Raw genomic sequence first — 24,973 nt, 5'->3', positions numbered from 1 at the left:
ACTCTCTACAAGGCGGACGTCTCTCTAAGACGGATAGTTGGTGTCCGCAGAGAGAGTTGACTGTATCAGTTAGCGTACATATAACAATTAAGTGGACTTTTTCACTGTTTTAGTGCTTTTTTGATAAAACATTTTCACAAAATAGCAACAATAATAAGTGAATTTATAGATGAATACCTTTGAAAGCGTAAAGTTGCCTTCTTTCCATGTTTCCTTTCTTATAAACTGTCCTGATTTTCGATCTAGGGAAGTGAGGGGTTAATAAAGAAGGGGACGTATTAAAAATTGAACGTCCAGGGTGGGGGAAAGCTTACTCATTGAAGATGGGGGGTGGGGGGTTAAAAAAGAGAGAGGTTGCTTAATTAATCTTTTATTTTTTATTTTTTTTTAATGAAGTATCTTTGTTGCCATTACAACATAATAAAAATATTACAGTGAAAAAAAATAAACAAAGAGCAGACGAAGTTTGATTGCAATTTGTAGTGGCATAGTTTACAATATGTTACAATGTACAGTACGCTGCGAAATAGCTTTTATACGGTAAATATCGTTTACTAAAGATCAATGACGTATTTCTTAAAATGGATAAATAATGATTTTTTTAAAACGATTTTTGCGTTTTTTCTTTTCATGCGGATGCTTTGGAACAAATCAGGTATAACATGTAAGTGGCTTTTCATTTTACGTTAGTTATATAGTCCAACGTGGAACGCTCACTTCAAAATGCCCTAGGCTAGAATACGTTAAATATGAATGAATGATAATTGCTGCGCTACAGTAAAAACCCACATATAAGAACCTAAAATTTAAGAACCTGTTAGGCTAAATTTTTCATTTAAACCCCCCTTTTCATAAGAACCTATTTAGCCTAAAATTTTCAATAGGTTCTTATCTTTACAAAAATGAAGGCACAGATGGAAATACAGAACATTTTTTTTAGTCTAGACATTCATGCTAGTACTTTGGAAAGATAAATTTACTGTATGGTTATCATCCAAACTGTATGCTAGATAATTATTTAATACAGCAATATATTCCATATCACATATGCCCTATAGTAGTTATCTGTGCTGATCGCTAGTGACCCTATCATATTAAGAACCTATTTAAGAACCTAAGTAGCCTAAGATCCTACTTAATACCATTTCTATAAGAACCTATTTAGGCTAAGTTGAAAAATCTAGGTTCTTATATGTGGGTTTTTACTGTAATTATATTCTATGTAGTTCTTAATGTAAGTTCTTAGCTTGCATTTTATCTGTATATATTGAAAATATTTTATCTTGTATTTTAGCTTGTATATATTGTAAATATTTTAACCAATTTTAACCGATTTTAGCATTTATTAGGATATTTAGATTTTGTTTTTTTTTTCTTTTACTTTAAAGTGTCCCCAATTAGTGGTTTTATTACTGCTATTTCAGTTTTTGACACTCAAAACTCAAATAAAAGTTTTATTTATTATTATTATTTTATTAATATGGGAAGAGGCGTGCCATTAATAAAGTTGTTTACACACAAACGTTTCATTGCGTCACGGATTAGTGGAAAACACGGGGCCGGGGTCCCGGGGTCCCGGGGTCCCGGGGTGTGGAAAACGCGGGGTCCCGGGGTCTGTGGAAAACACGGGGTGTGGAAAACGCGGGGTGTGGAAAACGCGGGGTGTGGAAAACACGGGGTGTGGAAAACGCGGGGTGTGGAAAACACGGGGTGTGGAAAAAACGGGGTCCCGGAGGTCTAAAAATAAGACGAAGGTAAAAAAATAATGCTGGCTAAAAAGACAAGTTTAATAATTTATCACCACCAAACTTAGGATCTTCGTGAAACTTCTTTCCTTGCGTTGAAAAGCTTAATATACGTGTCGTAAAAAAGCAATCCAAGTTTGTGATCTTGTGATCTTTTGGGAATATCCGTTTTTTCCATTTTATAACATTAACAAATTATCAGGAATCCGAAAATTAAGACAAACTACACGCCAACTTCGCCCATATCTGGCACAGGTGCTGACTTCATTCACCTAGTTTCATTCATGAATCGTCGTGCGGTGCCGTGGTTTCAGCACTAAAAAGAAATGGTGTGTTTTATTAAGCTGCCGACCGTGAAAACACGGCCAAAAAAGTTAAGTGTGGACGGAATTGCGTAGTTTCAGTAGAAAGAAATAAGCGAGAAAGAAGAAATCAGGAGGGTCTCATTTGGATCCACCCTTGAAGTTAACTCATCCACCGTACCCTACTGATTATGGTTGTTATATCTAATCTCCGTTTTCTGTGTATTGATTTATGACCGGTAGCATGTCAAAGTTATTCCACGCAAATGCCAATGTTTACTTTTAGCTGCAGCTTGGAGCTACATGAATATGGCAAATCAATGTTGAGTCTTTGCTGGAGTCCGAAATGAGAGCGACAGACTTTATACACGATCGGGTGGTAGTTGATAAAAGAATTATATTTTGACTTTATTCGGCGGACAATGTTTGCAACCTGTACGCAGATGCCGCAAAGGTGATTGGTATAGAAGAAAAAGAGTGGAATAGACTAGTATTAAAAAAATATTTTTCGTAATGAAATTAATTAGAGGCAGGCAGCTATACTACGGTCCTCCAATGATTCGGCAGAACACCAGGTTTGCTTTTTGTACTGGTCTTTTGATAACAAAAACTATATGGGCGAAGTTGGCGCGTAGTTTGTCTGAATATTTATTTTCGGATTCCTGATAAATTGTTAATTTTATAAAATGGAAAAAACGGATACTTCCCAAAAGATCACAAGGACAAGTATTTGATTCACAAACTTGAATGGCTTTTTTATGACATGTATATTAGGCTTTTCAACGCAAGGAAAGACGTTTCACGAAGATCCTAAGTTTGGTGATAAATTATTAAACTTGTCTTTTTAGCCAGAAAATTATTTTCAGACCCTGGGACCCCGCGTTTTCTACAGACCCCGGGACCCCGTGTTTTCCACACCCCGCGTTTTCCACACCCCGCGTTTTCCCCACCCCGTGTTTTCCACACCCCGTGTTTTCCACACCCCGGGACCCCGGGACCCTGGCCCCGTGTTTTCCACTAATCCTTGCGTCACCGTGGCTTACGCTTCGTTGTTCTTTGAAATTTTTTAAACACTTTTACCTTTTTAATTGTATAATAACACAAACTTCGGCCTTAAAATCATTCTCGCTATTCTGCGAAAACCGAGTAAACCCAATAATTAGTAATTGCCTGCATGAAATGCTGGAAAACAGCGTACTGTTTTTCTTTAAATGGATAAAATATATTAATTACCAGTAATCATTGATTTTACCTTTTTCTTTTTCATGCGGACGTTTGGGACAAAATTAGGGCGTAAGTGTCTTTATTTGTATTCAGTTTTGACTATTGTTTTTAATACTGTCTATGAAATATCGCTGTATTTCACAAAATGAATAAAATATTAATTTCCACTTATATGTGATGTACATAACTGATTTTCACCTCTTTCTTTCATGTGGATGTTTGCGAACAAATCAGCGTGTAAGTTTAGTTTTGCCTTTTTTCAATACATGTGTTGCTTTGATTTTCTTAGTACCTTTTGTGTGGTTGAAATGCTAGAAACTGAACTTTACTATTAAATATGGTTTATTAAAAAACACCCTGTAAAAAAATGTGCGCAAAAAGCCATACTTCTATTTTTTTAATAAAAGACTGTGGTATTTCTTAAAATGAATAAAATGTTAATTATTGCTAACAACTGATTTTTATTTTCCTTTTCATGTGGACGTTTGCAAACAAATTACTTTCCTGTGTCATAAAAATGTTACAGTGTAAACAATATTTTATCTTACTATAGTTTTATTTGCTATGTGCTCATAATCTATGTTCTTATTTTTCTTTCCTTGTTCATGTGATAACCTTGGAACAATAAGGTGATGGTAAGTGTCAATGCATGCAGCACTTTTACTTTTCATTTAAGCCGGACAACTAAATCGAGTGATATTAATTCTACCTGGACAAAATCGAGTACCAGAATAATTTAAATACTATTGCGTTATTTTCTACCCTTTTTAAAAGCTAAAGATGTAAGTAATTATCCGCAATAACACCAACAACAATTTCTTAACAGAGTCTGAGAAAATGAGTTTCAAATTTCACAAGAACCATGTAAACTATCGGTAAAATTGCACGTATAGCTCTTGCTTAAAATCGTCTTTAAAGCGGTTCAGTGGAAGTCAGTGGAACATCGAAACTTGTTTTTGATGTTTGGTGTTGTTTGAAATGATTTCTTTTCAGAAGATATTTGAAACAGTAGCACGAAAGTTTGCAATAAGACGTAAATAATTTTGGTACATAATTTTGTCCAATTAATACTCAAAGTCCTGGCGGATTCCGTCTTAATTCTGTATCGCTTTGGGTGTACATGTAACAACATACTTGATCAGAAATGATATTTGTGTATTGTAATGTTGTTCTTTTTAGCGGAGCTCCTTAGAGCGTAGCCCCATAGCCATAGAAAATTGCAAGTAGAGAAACCATGTAGCTGAGTTTTCATGGTCATCATGGCTAGCGGCATGGTCCGCGGGCGCGTGCGCCGTACGACGAACCACGTACGTCGTGCAACATGGCGGCCATGGTCATCCCCGAGATTTTTAAAGGTCTTAAACGAGGATTAGGGACAAGACAAATATGGACAACGGGTAAAATTACTCAGCGACACTACACAGCAAAACATCTGAGAGATTTATTATCCAACTGCTCTATTTTGTTTGTCTTTTTTCATGTGTGAGTGTATCGAAGCCTCTATGCACCTTTACGCAAAAAAATGTGGCTCTCGCTCGATTGCTACACGGTTAAATTTTAATTTTATTGGCCTTTTGTCGCATTCATTTTCCGTAACCGTAAAACGAGCAATTGACTTTATGGTCCTTTATCTTCTATCGACTGGATGATGTGGACGTTTCAGTTAGATCTAAACGAAGTTATGAATTGAAAACGCGGGAAAATTTGTTGCGCGGTGTTCACTGTGTAGGCTGTATGAAATCGCCAGTAAAAGGAGAACTTTCGTACCGAAATATTTCTCGCACGATGACCTAAAAAGTCATCTACAGTATATTCCATGAAATTGTGGAAAACGAAAAAGGTTTACGAGGAGATCCGAAATAATTGCGAATGATATTCCTTGTGCAAGTCTAGTTTGCTTTCTTTCTGTTGTTTGCGGTTGAATCTGCAGCTGTCATTCATCATCAAAAATACAATAACTTTAGCTTAAATAATTGTGTTGAAACGAAGCTAACTACTGCATGGATCATGTCCGCTGGAGAAAGAGACAGGACTCTGATGCAAGGTAACAACCTGTACTGAATTGCTGAGCTGATTTTATGACAGAAAATGTTTTTACGTTCTGAACGCAGTTTCGAGAGATTCCGCCATGCAGTGTCGGCAAGGTTTAGATCTTTCAGTAAATACTTTGCCGCTTTCATTCGCTTCAATTTGTAATACATTTATGCTTACATGTCAGCTCATTTTGTTTTTGTTCCGCTGATTGTTTTAGTTTAGACTTATTTTGCTATGGATTTACTGATTATTTATTGGCGTAAGTTGATTTTCTTCGGCCGTATAAAGTCGATTTCGAGTCCCTTGAAGTGATGTTCTGTCAGATGAGAGTTTATTTCTTATTGCTGTAAGTTTATTTTGACTTTAAGTCGTAAATTCTCTCGGCAGAAGAAATTCATACAGTATAAGTGACGTTTTTTGAAGTGCTGAACGACGACAAAGCAGAAAGCTCCAGCAAAAAAACTAAACTTGTTCTGAAAATCATGTTTACCCCATCTAGATCGAGAGCACGAACTGTGAATATAAACTGAATAATATTTTCCTTTTTGCTTTAGTGAAGCTCACTTTTACACTGAATGACTACACTGAATGGAGATGATTTAGTGTACGTTAAAATTTGTTTAAACTGTGCACACGGTAGGAAATAAAAAAAGCTAAGAAATGAACAACGATTTGTTATTATTATTTGCGTACGTGAGCAACCCATTTGAGTGCACCGATGTTAAGACAAGAAAAGCGAGACGGGAATATTTTTCCACCAAATATATTGACGTATCTTTTGTATAAAGCAAAAAGATAAGAGGATCGCGAAACTATTTTCTATTCTTAGAAATCAGAGAATTGACTCTTAAATAATTTTAAGGCCATGAGTTGTTCTTGAGATTATTATTTTTGTTGTACCGTATAAAGACATCCATTTCAACCATGATCGATTTAATTTTGTCTTACACCTATGGGCCAGCGTATACATTAAAGCTTTGAATGACCGCATATGTAAACTCCAGTGAAAATTAAATAAATGGGGAGCTCCGCTTTTAGGCTTGCCTAAATCTATATATTAGATATATTGCGGTTAAAGAGGCTATGTCACCACGTATATTAAGTCGGATTAATAGAACGGCTCGAGGCAAATTTTTTTGCTAACTAGCCTAGTGGCTAGTGACGCCTTTGATTTCAGTAGCCAAAACCAATTTTCTTCTAGCCAGAACGTAATTTCAAGCGTGATTTTCATTTTGCTTTTGCTTTTTTTACCAAGCCTCCCGAGACAAAAGTTCCTGACAAATCGGACAAAATTGGTTTTTGTTCACAAACAGAAGAATGAATGATTAAATGAATAAATGAATGAATGATTAAAAGAAAAACGCCATTAAAGTGTCAAATCGAAGATTACTTTATAATAGTAGAGAGGAAGTTTTCAAATGAATAATATTTCCACTGAGTGGTCAGTAGCTTGTTAAAGCATTAACCATGTTAAACGAAACGAATATATTATTGTTTTTTCTCTTTTATTCGATGTGGACATTTTTATATTTGGAACAAATCAGGCGGTAAGTGTATTTGTTAATTTAAAGTGTCATTTTGCATACTGTACGAAATGCTAGAATACAGTCAAGTGTCTATTAACAACTGGACTACAAACCCACTGAGTTTTCTACATTTGAGCGAATAGCGAGGGCCTCCGGGGCAGAGAGGACATGCTCCTTGGTCCCTTAAAAATTGCATTTCTACGTTGCCCCTTCTCCCAAGATCGTGCAGTGGAGCTGGTGTTTGGAAAAAGAAATTGAAAAAGTTATGTGAGCCAAAAAACGTACTTTTTTATTTATTTATTTATTTATTTATTTATTTCCCTTTACTTATTGTAGTGTTATTTTGTTAAATCTTGAAAGAGTGCGCATGTGAAAAGCCTTTTCTAAAATTTCTTCGTTCCGGTTATCTGCCTCGGTCTTCCCATTCCTTTGCTCTTGTTTTAAATTGTCGCGTGGAACCTTTTTCCATTTTCCTTTATCGAAAAGTACTATTTGGTGCAGATAAAATGCGTTTTGTGACCTTTAGTTTGTCAAGATAAATTTGACTTTCAGGTGATGTCAATATAAAATAACGAAGAAATAATTTATTTCACTCCCTAGCAAGGCGACGAGCATCATCGTCCTTTATATGCGGTAGTCCTCTCCCCCTGAGAACTTTCCGTTGTAACAGCTTACGCAAGCTTCTCGACCGTGTTTGTTAATCTCAGTACATTTTTAATTCAAATTAGGTAATGGTGTTTGGTCATCCTGGGGACCCTGGAGCAAATGCAGTGTGACTTGTGGCCGTGGATATGAGACTCGCCGGCGGACGTGTACCAATTATCTTCCACGAATTACCGGACGTGGTTGCCAAGGACTTAGTACCGACATCCAACCATGCTACAGAAACAGTTGTCCAATCTTAAGTAAAAAGATTGTCAATCTTATTCTTTAAGTTTTTGTTCCTGCTGAGATATGATTAGTCGGTATTTGTAAAGGTAATCACATGATTTCGAGTGCAATTTGCAATGAATAAGCACGAGTAACAACAAAGGACAATGTTAAATCGGAATAATCTTAGATCGTGAAGAGTGGACGAGATAGTTTCAGTGTTGAGATAAATATGTCTTCCAAATGTAGCTTATGTATCAAGAAACCTAAGAGATAGCCTTACTCTAGGAGGGACTTTTACATGAAAGGGACGATCGACGACCGTGATTAAACCTCTAAACTAGTAGTCCCCTCCCCCTGGAAACCTTCCGTTGCAATAGCCTACTCAAGCTCTCCACTGTGTTTGTTAATCTCTGTATATTTTTAATTCCAATTAGCTAATGGTGGTTGGTCACACTGGGGAGCCTGGGGCAAATGCAGTGTGACGTGTGGCGGTGGATCTCAAACTCGCTGGAGGTCATGTAACAATCCTCCTCCAAGCAATGGCGGCCACAAATGCCGAGGACCCGAAACCCACAAAAGATCATGCAACACAAACAGATGTCCAAGTAAGAAGGGACTTTAAATGTCTATCTTATTCTTTAGTTTGATAAGATAAGATAAGTCAGTATTTAAAGAATAAAACGGGTGTCTGGAAAACCCGAATAGCGAATAGTCGCGAATAGCAAATAGTACGAATAGTGACGAATAGTCGCGAATAGTAACGAATAGTCGCGAATAGTGACGAATAGTCGCGAATAGTGACGAATAGTGACGAAATAGAGACATGTAGTTCTCAGTACCTCGCAACAACGTGAGATTTTCCCGCTAAAATGGATGCTTGCTAGGAGAGAAGTTGTAAATGATAAACGGAATTTCGTATGTTTTATACCGTTGAAAAAGTGTCTTCATTAGCTTATTATTGTGTTTTTTTGTTTTCTCGCCGGTGATCGACAGCCCCAGGCAGAGTCCAAAAAAGAAAGGGGAATAAAATTAATGCAAGCAAGCGTTGCGTGACGAGCCTAAACAACGGCCGCGAATAATACTGGCTTTGGCGTTGTTGTTTTTTATAACACAACTTATATTGTCTTTTCACATCGATAAACTAATAACAGAACACCTTTCTCTCTTTTGTATTTTATTTTTTTGCTGATAGAACGTGCCTCGGATCGCGATTCATGAGAACGAAATGTGAGTAAATACAGTTTATGGTCGGTCGGCATTGAGATACAGGCTTAATAGATCAATAAAAGTGATTCATATAGTTACATGTTATTAGGGCGATCAGTGTTTGACATAATAAAAATTTGGTTTGTATCTGATCTTAAAATCGGTTTAAAAAGGTGGTAAAAAAACGTATAAAACTGAATTTCGGTAACTCTCTGTTACCTTCATTAGAGTAAAAATTGGTTCAGTTTTTGGTCTCTAGGGATGTTCCCAATGTTAAATAAACTTGTAGAAAATGCACATGCTCATTCACACAGTTAATGTCCTGGATAGAATGTAGCGCTTCTAGGAATGGGCCTTGTTGCCTATTGTTGACATTTCTTTCTAAAATTTCTACATAATCCGGATGAATGTCATGGTCTGTTGTTTCCGCGTGAAATCTTATTGCGCTTTCGTTATGAGATCTTGTGCCAGGCTTGTGCTCTGCGCCGCGCGAATTCCACGATCGTTTGCTCTCTCCCACATAGGCAAAATCACATGTTTTGCATTTGACTTTGTACACAATTCCCTTGATCTGATTTGTGGCGGGGCGGTCTTTTGGTTTCTTAAAGATACTGCCCAGTGTTTTAACAGGTTTGAAAGTGGTTCTTATGTTTTCTCTGCTAAGCACACGTCGAACTCTCTCGGAAACACCCTTTATGTAAGGGATTGAAGCGTAACCCCTTGGACTCTCTTGACTTTCTTGGTTTTCTGGCTGTATGGTTTCTTGAGCCGAAACAAGGCAACGATCGATGAAACTTTGGGGGTATCCGTTGACTTTAAGGTCACCGATTACTTGTTGTTTTTCGCTCTGTTTCCGCTCAGATAGTCCAGGAGCAAATGTCGCTGAAAAAAGTTCCGTGGGAATTTTGTGAAGATTTTTGCCGACCAGTGTAAAAGTGTTGTGGAGGGTCTAAGGGACCCGATAAATGTTGTCGGCACTTTTGTAACCCGTGCAGTCGGTTTCTATGGGGCGTTGAAATGTGCCCTGTGTGGCTCAGCATGAAAACGAGGCTGAAGTTCTAACTTGCTTCGCGCAAGTTCTAATTTGGTTGAAATATTGCCGTTTTTAGTATTTTAGGACGAAATTTTCCTAGTCCTTAAACGTATGAGATAAAATACTATAGCTTGCACTGATTATACTGGTCACAGGACTAATTAACCCTATTGAGACCGGGGGGCTTTTGACGCCCGCGCTGACTTTCAACGCTTATAACTTTTTCAGGATTCAACTAAACACTGCCAAACTTTGCGGGTTGATCTAAAATTTATCTGGGAATAATTTAATAGGATAGATTGTTGTGTCAGGAACTTGAAATCACCATGGCAACGGCATGTTGACAGGCATGTTTTCCCAAATTTGTAATCTTCGTGTTTCTATTAATGAAAATTAACTTTAATGCAATTGTTCTCACCTTTTTACGGTTGTTAAGCACAGTTTTATTGATTTTGAGTACTTTGCAGCAATTTTTGGGTGGTTTTCTGGCGTTTTGGAAAAACATTGAAACCCAAGATGGCGGATCCAAGATGGCGGCTGTTTTGATATCGTGATATAATTGTCACGTGATGTGACGTAGTCATCTCACGTGACGTATACCAAAAGATAGATGTTCGGACATACTATACATCCTATTAGTTTCATTGTGATTTCTGAAAGTTATTCTGGAAATTACATGGGGGTGGGGGTGGGCTTTAAAAGCCCCCTGACTGGCTAAGCTTTGAACAACTGATTACAATTTATTATAATTTATTTTCAATATCAAATTAAGATTCTTAGATATTAATTACTATCGTATATTGTTTTAAAACTGTTAAAACCTCGACATGTTAAGTTTAAAATTAACAATACCTGCAGCAACAGAAACCTATTGGATGTAAACTATAAGAGGTCAAAGAAGCCCATTATTGTGCAAAATGTCTTAATAGAATGAAGTGCGAGTCTTTCGGCTCTGAATGTGGAGAGAGAGGAAAATCAATCATTTATTGAACTTTTGTTTCTCAAGCCCCATTTACACGGCAGAAAATTTGTGGCACGGCTCGGATAAAATTGGTACGCGTACCGGAAAAAAAGGTTCGGCACGGATAAATTTTGTCGTGTAAACGTCGACTTTTCCTCATCCGTGCCGAACCAAAATTTTACCCGTGCTCGGACCTAGTCGCGAGGCAGTCCGAGCACGGATAAAATTGGTACGCGTTCCTTAAAATCTAACCCGGCTCGAATAAAATGTGTAGTGTAAACGATTAGCCGTACTGAACCAACTCTTTTCTTACGTTACTTTATTCAATAAATGTGCAGAAATTCCACTCGGGCGTGTGTTAGACGTGTATTTTATGAAAAACAGTTGCCAAGAAAATCACATGAACATTCATGGAAGAACTAGCATGACTTTCAGCAGTCTCCTTCGGTCGCTTTCTCCTGAGTTCGTGTTCGTTAGTGTCCAAAGTCAAAAGAATACTACCTTGGAAGAGCATGATGTAAGGAGTTGAACCAAATAATGCGAGAAGAATAAAATAATAATAATAATAATAATAATAATCTTCGTCGTTAATAGGAGAGGTACAAGCCATCACTGCTGCCATTTACTGCTGCCATCTGAACAAGAACCATACGTACTGTCACCCTTTTCTAGTCATCTGGGAAAAGGCAAAAAGATGCGCGACTCGTATGTGACGTTTAAATGAAATATCGGCATGCGCACTAAGGCAGAACCGCGCACGCTGGGCAAGGCTTTGAGCCTTTTACCCGCACCAAAACATTATTTAACGCAGCTTAGCACGGTAAAAAAAGGACGTGTAAACAGGGTATCAGTGCAATTTTTTCTGGTACGGGTACCAATTTTATCCGAGCCGGGGGGCACAAATTTTCTGCCGTGTAAAAGGGGCTTCAGGTGTTTCAAAACTAGACTGCTTTTATGTCTACGTAGTGAAAACCAGTTAAAAATAAAAGGTAGAAAAAAAAACGTTCCTATCACTTAAAGAAGCCTTGAGGTCTATAGAAAATTTTTCATCGTAATAGGGAGGGTGAACAAGAACCCGCGATAGGATGGGATACCACTCTCGATCATATCAACCGTTGCATGAAGGTTGCAGGAGGACTTACTGGGATCGCTCTAAACCTAAGCGCTTGAGCAAAGTTTTTCCTAAGACAAAGCAAATGGCTGGTATGTCTTCTCTGATGCAGCTTTTATTTCACAACGCGAAGACAGAGTTATTGATCGGTTGTTGACCACAATGCGGAAATTTCTAAACCCGTTTAAAGAAAAGAGTATAAATAAAAGAACTTTACAATTGTAGTAACCAAAGTGGTTATGATCATTCCTGAAGCAATGAAGAGTGATCTTTGCCATTAAAATTGAGAGAGAAAGGGCACTTTGTAAGATCTTTGCTAAAGACAGAATTCACTCGAACAAGTGAACTGCTAGTCCCAGAACAAATAAACGCAAACTTCTTTCTTGGAAAGACAGCGGAAAGGTACTCAAAGTATCTTGCAATGATAAAGTGGTCGAGTTTCAAGACTAATGATAGTATGCAAGAGCCAGACCTGAGGTTGATGTCAAGGCAGTGATAGGGCAATCTAAGTTTTCTGTGGTACCGACATCTATGTTTGCACCCGACGGTATGATGCTCCATTGTTCCGCAAAGAGCTCGTTAATGAGAATTTTTTACAAGCACGAAGGTGAATCGCAGTAGAGAACGAATACGGCTACTCAGAATAACGAAGATAACATAATAAATTTGGACGCGGGGCCTTAACTGCAACTACGAGTCCCTGCTGTTGACGCTATGACAGAACTGCAGTACCTTAATAGGTCAGACGGTATCAAAGACTGTTCATAGTCACTGGCACCGGCCAGAATCACCGTGCAATTGAACTTGGCAGTGCTATGTGTAGCCTGCACATATGTAGCCTGCGAATACAGCCGCCTCTCATTCGCTCCTACGTAGTAGCGGAAGCGAATGAGAGGTGGCTGTATTCGCAGGCTAATATAACTGGAGGTTTTTTCCTGATAATCCTGCGTGCTGAAAAGCCTTCAGAGATTTAGACAAGGACGTAATTAATGCTTTGGGATGTCTTGGAACGACGCTGTATCCAGAATAGAAGACAGTGGCTCTGAAAGAGCGGTATGTTTGCCAGACTCAGAATAAAGATCTCATGTGGTAGATGTTCGAAAAGAATCAGGCTCAATCAAACCGGCTATTACCTACGCAGAGTGCACATATGAAGCAGTTCTTTGTGCCCAATACCAGATCATTACTTTTAACAACGACAGAGTATGCAGTCCTAGGTTGCCACAGCCAGATGGTTACAGATGAAAAAAGAGGGAAGAGGAATGGACGACTGTAGCGATGCGTAGAAAGTTCACCCACAAAACTTGCTACAATCTGAGAGGGGGAATGGGAGGGTCTGTCGAAATGTTGCATATATTAAAAAGACGGTTTTTACTAGCGTCACAACACCATGCAAAGCCTTTTAATTTCGTTAAATTGCCCAACGTCGGGATATTCATTGATTCCTACTGACATAACTAGAAAACTGTATGGCGAGGGGACGGCAGGGACTGCGGTTCCAGGTTCAATGAACCACAAGAAAATGCAGCCTCCATTTCATGGTCACGTGATCGAGATTATCCATATCAGTTAAGATATTCTTTTGGACATCTCAGACTATCGAAACTGCTAATAGTTATTCTAAAATACCAATAAATACCACATTTTTGTGAAGTTCATCATTCAGCCTCGTTTTCATGCTAAGCCAAATAGGCGATGTTTTTTCAATTCCCCTTGAAGGCCTTTGCACGGGTTACAAGATTGCCGACAACATTTATCGTGTTCCTTAGGTCCCCCTTAACACTTCTAAACTAGTCGGCAAAAATCGTCACGAAATTCCCACGGAAATACCATTGCTCCCAGACTAAGAGGTCGAGGGAAGATATTTGGCACGGTCCATTAGTGTCTTTACTACAGCTCGTTTGCTTTGCACGGGACTATGCGACTCGAAGGCGAGATATTTGTTTGTGTGCGTGGGTTTCCTGTACACGCCCACTTCCACTTGACCACTCGCAGATACCGTGTTACTTGTATCAAGGAAAGCTATGGTTTGGCCTTCCGCGCCTGTAGTTGGCATTTCTATCGGGAATTGGATATGAGGGTTAATGGAATTCAGATGGCTGTGAAAAACTCTGATGCTTTCACTCTTTAGCTATAGGCACGCATTAGAGTCGTCAACGTAGCGCCTTTTCCTCAATTTCTTCCATGACTAATTCGGCGATCACTGCGCTGACAGGCGATCCCATCGCACAGCCAAATACTTGGTAGTACTGAGTTCCTTCAGATGAGAAATAGCTGTTGTTAAGTACGAAGGAGAGTAGATCGAGAACTTGAGCTTGTGTCAAGCTTGTAAGGGCTTTCCATTCAGTTGTCTCACCAAGTTTGCGTTGAACAATATTTATCGCCAAATCTACTGGGATTGAAGTGAAGAGAGATACAACATCGAAGGACACAATTTGTTCGTCCTCGGCTACTACTTGGCTGCTTATAAAGTTTGTAAATTCTTTAGCGTTCTTGACAGGGAAGCCACTTTCGCTCTGGAGGGATTTTAAGATGGACGCCAAATACTTGGAAAGCTGGTATGTCGGACTGCCAATACAGCTGTTAATTGGTCTTAACGGAACTTGAGGCGTTGCTTCTTTTGGCAGAGTAAAGTGGTCTTCTTTGGGCTCCAGCTTTACCTTGTGTATCGTGGGGAGTCCGTAAAAGGCTGCTGGTGTAGACTCGGATGGCCTGAGTCTCCAGTACTCTGATTCTGTCAAATTGCCCTGCTTTTTGAGATCCAGAAGCTTCTTCTCAAGGGCTGACTCTGTTCTTGAGGTTGGATTTTGCCTTTTATCCGTGATCGGTTGGTATACATCCCTGTCTTGAAGTGCACGGATTTGGTTGTCATAATCCGTCTTGTTCATAAGAACAGTACAGTTTCCTTTGTCGGCTTTTATAACCAGAACGCTCTCATCCTCTTCAAGAGCCTTGCAAGCATTTCGTTCTTTCCTTGTTAAATTTTGTTGTCTCGGGAGGTGTGCTTGTTTTAGAGTGCTACAGATTTCACTTCTGATGATATTCTGACGTTGTTTTGGCAGACCATCGATAGCTGATTCGACCGAAGCGAGAATTTCTTTTGTTGGTACACTACTCGTCGTAACGGCGAAATTAAGCCCTTTTCGAAGGAGTGATATTTCATTCTTGTCCAGTTCTCTGTTGGAAATGTTTACAACCCACTTTTTATCAATTGCCTCTTCCTTTCGGTTTGATGGGTTTGCTAGTTTCTTCTGATGTCTCCTCTCAACGTCCGCTTTAACGTGTTTGCAACGTTGCGCGACGACTTGAGTTAGAGTGTCGTAGAGCGTTTTCTCGATGCGATCTTCGATCTTCTGCCGAAGTGATTCCTGAGCTTTGTCCAGAACTTTAAGTTTGTGATGACACTGGCTAATGAGCAGACGTAGGTATTTCCAGCCGGTCTTGCGGGCTATGTCCCAAGCTTTTGGATTGTTTATCGGTGGCCTTGATAACAGAAAACGTGGCAGGGAATCCCTTTCTTTGCTCTTATGTAGGTATTGCAGATGTTGTTTGTGGCGGACTTGTGCAAGTGAATTCTGTTCCAATTTTCTTGCTAGAAGTTGCGTTTCAACGCCGTAGATGTTCTTGATTTCCTTGTAGATGTTATTAGGGCGATCAGTGTTTGACATAATAAAAATTTGGTTTGTATCTGATCTTAAAATCGGTTTAAAAAGGTGGTAAAAAAAACGTATAAAACTGAATTTTCGGTAACTCTCTGTTACCTTCATCAGAGTCTGATGAAGGTAACAGAGAGTTACCGAAAATTCAGTTTTATACGTTTTTTATCACCTTTTTAAACAGATTTTAAGATCAGGTACAAACCAAATTTTTATTATATAGTTACATCTTGACTTGCACTCTCTTTTAGAGTGAGCGGGAAAGCATATGATATATAATTTGCTTGACCTTCTAGATTGCTCTGTGCGTGTGGCGGTAAATTTTGTCTAGAAACCCTGTAGGCTTATTCACGGCGACTATTCGCGACTATTCAACGACTATTCGTCACTATTCGTGACTATTCGTCACTATTCGCAACTATTCGTCACTATTCGCGACTATTTGTCACTATTCGTCACTATTCGCGACTATTCGTCACTATTCGTGACTATTCGTCACTATTCGCAACTATTCGTCACTATTCGCGACTATTTGTCACTATTCGTCACTATTCGCGACTATTCGTCACTATTCGCGATTATTATTCAACACATGCGCGCGCTGCCCATATATGGTCAAAATGTTAACGATATCTGTCATCCGTACATAACAGATATCCTGCGGTATACGTAGGTTGCGAAGATTCGTCCGAAATCTTGTAAAGCGCTGCATAATTACCGTTTTTCTTTCTGCAAAATGTGTTTCGTTGACAATTTGTCGAATAATAAAACAATTATCCTGCTCAATCTTGCGGAATATCGTCTGATTTTAGCCAACTCGGCCTACGGCCTCGTCGGCTAAGTATCAGGCGATATTCCGCGCGATTTCGCAGGATAATTGTTAACTATTCGTCACTATTCGCGACTATTCGCACTATTCGTACTATTCGCTATTCGCGACTATTCGCTATTCGGGTTTTCCAGACACCCGAATAAAACCTCCGTTTGGCCTTCGTTCCGGCGCTCACGGACAAAACAAACATAGGCCAAGTAAGGTTAGCAGGCGAAATATCTATACCTTCTATAATGAACAATTAGATTACCAGCCAGAGTTTTCTTTTCGCTCATAGAAAGAATAAGTAAAATTCTACTAGTATACTAATGGCCTGACTACATGGCGAATTTACCGGGCTGGAATTTTGTTGCGATTACATGGAGAATTTCGGCCCGGGTTGAACACTTTTAAAACAAAACACTTATCGGGGCAGCCATTTTCTTTCGTTGAAAACCATCACTGCGCATCCTTAAGCTCACTTTCAGCCCGGGCTGAAATTTGAACACGATAACATGAGGTTTTTCAGCCCGTTTGCCCGGGCTGAGATTCCCAGCCCGCTTTCAAAAACCGGGCTGGAAATTCGGCCCGGGATGAAACTTTCTCCATGTAATCGCAAACGTGTATTTAAGAGAATTTGTTTTGGAAGCCGGACTGAAATTTCAGCCCGGGCTGAAATTTGCCATGTAATCAGGCCCTAATGCAAATGCAATAATCTGATTGGCTGAGCTACTCGTATGCTATCAGCCGTTAAGCCTGGTTTTCACTAGCGACACAAGCACGAGTGCAAGCATAACAAAGTGAAAACGGCCTCGACGTAAGCTTAAGCACAAGCTTTAGCACAAGCACAAGGATCATCCTTTTCCTGTGCTTGCGTTCCTGTGAAAACGAAACACCGCATAACTACAAGAAAATTGTTTACGTCTGGCCGTGTCTAGCCAATTAAAGCACTCGTTCGCGGTTGATTTTGATAAAGGTTTTCTGTGGTTCTTCGGAGGAGTGTAGACAAAAAAACAAAAAGGCACAAGCGTGGGCTCAAGTATCGAAAGAAATAGAGATGAATTCTTTATTTTAAAATATCTATAACCCCAAATTTTTCGTTTTCCTCTTTTTGTGTAGTCGCTTTCACTTTCCTCGTCACAAGAGTAGAAGAGACAACAACACTCGACGCCTGAGAGTTTCTGCCGCAATATTTGCGAGAGAACGGAGTCGAGAACAGAGCTTTCTAACTAGTAAACATCGTATTCTTTAGCTAATATGCTTATGCTTATGTGAGGGTCCTGAAGGGGGGGGGGGGGGGGGGGGTCTAAATCCCATTTCCCAGCCAAAATTTTGCCTAAATCCCATTTCCCAGCCTATTTTTTGCTCAAATCCCAGTCCCAGTGCATGAAAAATCAAGGCTCAAACGCACTATACGTGCAGTAACTGTGTTGTTTTAATTGTCCTAAATCCTGTTTTTATTTCTGCTAGTTGAAATCGGTAAATCCCTTTCGTTTTCTGAAATTCTCAACTCAACACATCCGTATTAACGTTTTCTCCAGTTCTTTGAGTGAGTAGTTCAGAGGAATGTCTTTTTCACAATTTTCCATGTGTGTTACTAGGTTAGTAGAGGAATTGCCGTCACATGTTTCGTCCAATCTCGTACCTCGAGTCTTCGTTCCATACTGCGCAATCTTGACGGCACGAGCGACTCTCAAAAGCTCCGTTGCAAGATTGATTTTGTTTGGTTTTAAAAACAATAAAATGGCCGGAAGTAAACACCAAGAAGATCGTTGAGTCATGGTTTTTAAAGCTAAGCATGCGCAATTCAACCGAAAGTCCGATATTGTTGGACTTCCAATCAGAACCCCCCAGGCTCGCTCGTTTCCAGACCGCTGTTCAAAGGGAACGAAGACCCTGGGTACGAGGATGTGTTTCGCCCATATTGGATCACGCTAGTTTGAGCATGCTCAGTCATAGCTGTTCCGCTAAGTAACTAAATCACTGACAGGAAAATTGACAGCCACTTGAAAGACACTTGCGTGCAGGCGTTGGTTTCGTTTCAGAGTTTTCAACATTGTAACTATGCCTTGAGGAATATTATTGAGCCTGAAATATATGTTTTTTTCGTGTACTGACGTGCTTCTCATTCCCATTTGTGAATCCCAGTCCCAGTGACCCAAATCCCATTTTCCCAGTAAAACTAGGCAAATCCCAGTTCCCATTTTACCCCTTCAGGACCCTCTTATGTCGACGTTCGTTTTCACTTGGCACATACCACTTATGCTTGCGCTTGTGCTTGCGTTTGTGCTTGCGTCGCTAGTGAAAACCAGGCTTTAGTATACGTGTACGCGCGAGCTCAGAATGTTTGACAATTAATTAGTATTGGTAATCAAATGGTGACGAGTGAAATTAGGAAATAATTTCACGCGCGTTTTGTCAAAATGCTAATAATTTCCCGAGCCTTTTTGACTGATATATACGCGCGCGTATATATTGCATCGCGAACTCCGAGCTTTGAAAAGTTGAAAGCATACATTTTGCTCAAGTTCGCAAGTTTTTTAGTCTTTGAAGAAAATCTTTTAGAGATTCCTTTTTGCTGTTGACAAAATGTTTCAAAGATGAATTAACTGTCAACAAGAAGCTTGAGAAGCTTGAGAAGCTTAAAATCGGGCGCTTAATAATTAGCTATCTGTTTTGACTTGCGGGTACGCAGAAAAATCTGGAAAAACAGTCCAAACCTATTCAGTCCGGCAGGGGGGGGGGGGGGGGGGGGAGCTTTTGAGGCCCGCGCTGACTTTGGACGCTTATAACTTTTTCAAGATTCAACCAAACGCTGCCAAACTTTGCGCGTTTATCTAAAATTTATCTCGCAATAATCTGGTAGGATTAGTTATTGTGCCAGTAACTTGAAATCACCATGGCAACGTCATTTTGACAGGCTTGTTTTCCCAAATTTGAATTTTTCGTGTTTCTATTTAATAATGAAAATCTGGAATGTTTTCAAGATTGCATTATTACTTAGGGCCTGTTTACAAGCAGGTAGGGTAACCCTAGGTGCTAGGGTTACCCTAGCAAGAGGGTTAGAAGATAGCCCGGGTTTACAAGCAAAATTCGCAGTAGGGTAACCCTACTTACCCGGGTCAACTTACACCGGTTACGCTTCAGTTAACCTTGTAAAATTTTGTCGTTAGAAGCTGTTATTCGAAAATAATTCCGTTCCAGTGCAAAAATACGACAAATTGTGAATGAACACGATGTTTCTTGGTCACAATTCGCTGTTTTTGTCGGTATTTTTAAACATATTTAGCTTCTTGGAGCCAAAATAAAGTTGTCCCGGGTAGGCGAGTTATCCCTAGCAGAGCGTTTACAAGGCGCTAGGGTTACCCTAGCACCTAGGGTAACCCTAGCACTCAGCTAGGGTTACCCTAGGTGCTAGGGTAACCCTAGCGCCTTGTAAACACGTCGATGAAAATAAGAAGAAATGTGGGAGCGCTAGGGTAACCCTCCTGCTAGGGTAACCCTAGCACCTAGGGTATTAATGACATAATGGTCTCAAGTTATAAAAATATATTTCGCACAATACAAATAAACGATTGAACTAGACGTCTAGAAGATATAAATTTGTAACACTTAGCAAAGTGCAGCCTTTTCGCAATACTTAATAAAGGCGGGGTTTTACCTGAAGACCAATTTTTCCAACGCTTTAGGTGGCTGACGCATTTCTCCTAATCAGGTAACTACTATTGTCAAGAAAATGATCACAACTTTTTGACCAATGATTAGGTATTTGTTTCATACCATTACTGTAATAGCAACTGGTGAAGAATAGTAGTACTGACCCAAAGTATAAGGGCTGGAAAACACTGAAAACCATTTCAGCCGCGTTTCAAGGATTCCAAAAAAGCTTTACTTATCCCATATATATTTGTTTTGCAGTATTTTGTTAATTTTTGGACGATTTTGGGGGATGTCTGGGAGGCGATAGTTTTTCTCAAAGGATTAGCAAAATTTAGACAAATAAGAAATATTGGAGATTTAATGTGATTTTAAAATTTGAATTTGAAGTTAAAAATTGGTGGACGGACACCAAACAGTCTCCTGACAACCCGGAGTGCTCTTGCGAGGCTAGGGGGTCAACTGTTTGGAGGTGTTTCCATTCTTTTCTTCAATCCCTTCTTAAAATCTCTTAAAGTTCCATTCAAATTCAGGTAGAACCCCACCTTAAGTTTTGTTCTTGTGAGAAAACAACAGAAGTCAAAGGTTGCGTGATATAACCAACCATGGATTTTAATTCTCCCTCCCTTTCCATCTCCTTAGCCTTTCACCCCCACGTGTCCCTCCCTTTCTACCCTCATTCAATTTAATGTTTGTTTACATTTCCTAACCAATTCAGTATCGTACTAATCTGTGCCAAGCAACCAGATAATAACAGAAATTTGCCTTAATTTTGATCTCCCATACCAAGACCTTAGAGTATAAACCGCTAATAAAACAAAACACACTTGATAATAATTTTCTGAGGTTATACACCTTGCAGTATTAACGTACTAACGAACTTGATAACAAACCCCATGTCGTACTAAGGATTTTTACTGATCAACATAGAAAATAAGTTCACAATGGTTTGTTCCCAAAACGTTTTTTACTGTACAGAGGGTCTGTATATTGACCTGTAACTTGTATACCGTATTGAAAAATTCAGAACGAACCGACTTCTGCCCGCTACCATGATATCATGTTGAAAAATTAGCTCGTTCGAAACCGTAGTAAAATCGTTAGAGACAGACAAGATACAGCCGTTTACTGGCAGTCTGAAAATCCTGAATTTCGTCAAAATGAGCCAAAATAAAGTTTTAAAATTTCCTTTATCAATATGGTTCATATCTTTTTATTCAATTCAGTCTATGAACTGCTTTTATGCAGTACTGTCCACAAAGATTTCAATTTCCTCAAAGTTTCGGGACAAATGGATACAAAATATTTCGTGCAGAATGTAATTTGATTAAGCGAATGTTTTCGCGTCTATAAATACTCCAAGCAGTGAATGGAAAACCGTTTTGTTTTAATCGATGAGTACCACTTTCAAATAGTTATAATCCATAAAAAATAACAATCAGATCAGAATACAATAATTATTAATGTAAGGTCTCGCTATTATGTCTCGGCAGAGATACTTCTTTTTGCAAGTTCCAATGTATGCAAATTTCGTGTGAAATGTAATTCGATTCCATTGTCTTGTTTACAAAGTCTTTCTTAAGAAAGTTGTATTTTCGTGAATAAAACCCATTGGCCAGTTTTGTTTTCCTGATCATGTTTGTCTGTGATTTTTACAAAACATGTGGTCTTTTTTTCGGAACTTTAAGTTGTACAAAAATTCCTATTTTGAACACAGATGTCACTTCCGGAATTTCTCATCTAAAATTCAATTGGTATTTAATTATAATTATTCGAAGTTTTCATTTTCGAGTCATCTTTTCATTCGATAGCATTACTGATCTCGTAAAAAATTCCATTCAAGTTCACACCAATACTGTACATTGCCAATGTTTTGCTGACGTCTTGAGAAGTGTCTTACTAACGTCACTAGTCAAATCTAAAATATATCCAAACCAAGTTGTGCAAACATTCTTTTCTTTGTGACAGGCGACTTTGACGCCCAACTGTGCGGAAATGAAAATCGACATACTTCTTGCTAAATATATAAAAAATAGTTTTAAAGTGGAGTCCGCCTCAAAAAAATGTACCGCCAGATCACACTGCTGTTTGTAGAAACCAGCAAAGCGTCTAGTTTCAAAGTTTCCCGCAAAACATTGCGTGACATGAATGACGTTACCCCTTTTATTTACAAAAATAGCTTCAACTTGTCAAAGCAACTACAGTTTCACAATGGTGATTATTAGTACTTTACCCGTCAAGCTTTTTTCTCTGTCCTCCCGCCGAAGCAAAGAAGAGAACCAGATTGCAGATTAGCCCAAAAGTCGACCCAGTGTTCCTACAACGATTTACTGTCAAAACTGAAATGAAACCGATTGGCCCAGGCTATCCCCGTCATTTTTAGCCGACAGAAGACTATCGTCTAGGACGACCAAAGGGTAAACTATAAATCGGCCACGCCCGATTAATAAGTCCTTGACGGTTCTTGTCGTTTTTCGGTGCCTATTCATCTTCGGCATCTTTCTCATCCACCTCTCGTTCTGTCCTGTGTCTGTCATCACACGAAAGAAAAGCTGATTCTCAAAAAATCTGCCACAAAAGGAAATTGACAAAAACAATATGAAAACCATATATCGAAAGTTTCTTATTCTAAAATTTTATCATACGTCTTAATTCAGAGCTACAAAGAAGTTCCTCCTTTTGAGTTATTGATACTGTTCTTACAGTACCTCTTTCCACTAGCGAAATTTTACAAAATTCCTTCGCGGCGAAAAGGTAGCGCGAATCCAGAACAGACTCCAATCGAGAGTGGGTTAATTCTAGATTACTATTAATTAACTATTACATCATTCATTTCTTTAATAGTTTCCCAAGCCGACTAAGCTAACTAAACGTCGAGTGTATCTTTCAGTAAACAAAACATGCCGTTATGACGCCGGAAATCCAGCTCACGCATACTATACCCCGTGACTCACGCAAACCTCCGACTTACGTGCTACTACAGTCATTCCTTTCTAAACATTTTTTTTTGACCACCACCGTACCTTTCTACCCAAAAAACTCATGAAACCGCCCGGTTTTAACCTGTTTTAACCTTTCAAAAATTAGAGCGTTCGAAACTAAATAAGATCCGTAATCACAAACAACATACAGCCGTTTACCAGCACTCTTTAAAACTCCTGAAACCCTTCAAAATCAGGCAAAATAAATCTTTAAAATAACCTTTATCAATGTTTCTTATTTTTTATTCAGTTCTATAAAATGACTTTCATACACTACTGTCAAACAAAAATTTCAATTTCTTCAAAGTTTCAAGACAAAAGAATAACAAATATTTCGTGCACAATGTAATTTGATTAAGCCAATATTATCACGTCTAAAAATACTTCAAGCAATTCAGTGAAAACCCGTTTTTTTTTTCGTATCAACGAAAACCACTTTCGAATAATCAATACATGAAAATAACAATAAGATCAAAAGGAAGAAAGGAACCTTTCTAATTATTTGAAGACTTTCAAAGCCGTGATATTATGCATCCAATCCGCGATAAAATTTAATTACAACAAAATCCAAGTTCTCATTTTGAAGTCCATTTTTTCAGTTGATACCTTTATCCAACTTGTGAAAAATTCCATTCAAGTTCCTATTAATACTGTACATTCGCAATGTTTTGCTCAGGTCTTCAGAAGCGTCTTACTAACCAAATCTAAAATAATTCAAAAACATGCTGTACAAACATTCTACTCTTTGTGACAAACGACTTGACGACCAATTGTTCAGAAATGAAAATCGACACAGTTCTTGCTAAATAAAAAAAAAGTTTTACGGCGGAGTCAGGCTCAAAAAATATACCGCAAGATCACACCCCCATTCATAGTCAGAAACCAGCAAACCATCTAGTTTTCTAAAAAAAACACTGCGTGACATCAATGACGTTACCTTTTTCATTTACAAAAATAACTTTAACTTGTCGAAGTAAGTGCAATTTCACAATGGTGAATATCAGTACAGTATGGGGCCCAGTTCTCGGCCGGGTCCAGTTCTCGGCCACTTTATATTTAACGCGTTTTTTCACACTCCAGTTGAATTAAAAGAAAAAGGTATTTCCTTCAAACGATAGACTGATTCATGTGCTTTAAGTATCTTGAGTTTGATCGTTCAATTCGATATAGAAAGCTCACACGTCGAGTTTACGCGGAGGTAGGTGAATTTGCATTCCCGAAAAATTTGTTTGTTTACGGCTCCTTAAAATTCATGGATGTAGTTAAATTCGTATTTTATCCAAAAGCCCCCACCATACGAGCTAATTTTTGGCATGTGAAACGTAGAATAATTCAGCTTTCTGCTTTAGTTAACTTTTCGTTGAACCGTTGTATTTTTTGGTCTTAATTTACTTCGAAATTTTTTCTTGCGACGTTTGCGTATTTGCCAGTTCTCGGCCACCCTGCTCGCTATCACAGCTTAGCGCTTGGTTTTTAATATAATTTCATCTGCTGCTGCCAGAATGAAAGAAATAAATGTTTTACAAATAAAGTTCAATCTTATCTCTAAGTTTTGAGCTGACTCTTGTCTTGTCTATTATTTCTACAACACCTAACTCTTTCAAGACCTTTTCACTGCAAAATAAACCATCTAAATGCATTGGTCACACAATGCGGTTTTGCCAGAACCTGCACATAGGCAACTAGGCGCGTTAAAATCCTTCTTTTCTAAAGTAAAACAAAGCCTCATAAAAATAATTTGGGATCGATATAACATAAATAGGTTTACAGAGTGATTTTATGACTGTGAAAATTAATTGAGCATTTTTTTTTACAGATAATTACGCACAAGCTTTTTAGTGGCCGAGAACTGG

General features: G+C 38.7%; 2 protein-coding genes across 2 annotated transcripts; one reads left to right on the top strand and one right to left on the bottom strand.

Moving 5' to 3' along the window:
• The first annotated feature begins 4,592 nt into the window (after window positions 1-4,592).
• Window positions 4,593-8,326, top strand: LOC144667186 (thrombospondin-1-like). Its single transcript, XM_078528594.1, has 4 exons — window positions 4,593-4,668; window positions 5,202-5,315; window positions 7,560-7,736; window positions 8,139-8,326. Exons 1-4 carry the CDS (start codon window positions 4,593-4,595, stop codon window positions 8,324-8,326), a joined length of 555 nt encoding a protein of 184 aa, XP_078384720.1.
• Window positions 8,327-14,168: 5,842 nt separating this feature from the next.
• On the bottom strand, window positions 14,169-18,145 carry LOC144667185 (uncharacterized). Its single transcript, XM_078528592.1, has 2 exons — window positions 18,128-18,145; window positions 14,169-15,647 (listed from the first exon to the last, which is right to left on the bottom strand). Exons 1-2 carry the CDS (start codon window positions 18,143-18,145, stop codon window positions 14,169-14,171), a joined length of 1,497 nt encoding a protein of 498 aa, XP_078384718.1.
• Window positions 18,146-24,973: the final 6,828 nt, after the last annotated feature.

Source organism: Oculina patagonica, chromosome 10, assembly GCF_052425735.1.
Source record: "Oculina patagonica isolate OP01 chromosome 10, crgOcupat, whole genome shotgun sequence".
Taxonomy (NCBI): domain Eukaryota; kingdom Metazoa; phylum Cnidaria; class Anthozoa; order Scleractinia; family Oculinidae; genus Oculina; species Oculina patagonica.
This window is presented reverse-complemented; position numbering and strand designations above follow the sequence as displayed.

What these genes read in the sequence shown, in the direction of transcription:
- LOC144667186 (XM_078528594.1), top strand. Translation starts at nt 4,593, where the DNA reads ATGGCGGCCATGGTCATCCCCGAGATTTTTAAAGGTCTTAAACGAGGA. An exon ending in AAGACAAATATGGACAACGG is followed by an intron (nt 4,669 to 5,201) that starts GTAAAATTACTC and finishes TTGAATCTGCAG; the next exon opens with CTGTCATTCATCATCAAAAA. An exon ending in AAACAGTTGTCCAATCTTAA is followed by an intron (nt 7,737 to 8,138) that starts GTAAAAAGATTG and finishes AATTCCAATTAG; the next exon opens with CTAATGGTGGTTGGTCACAC.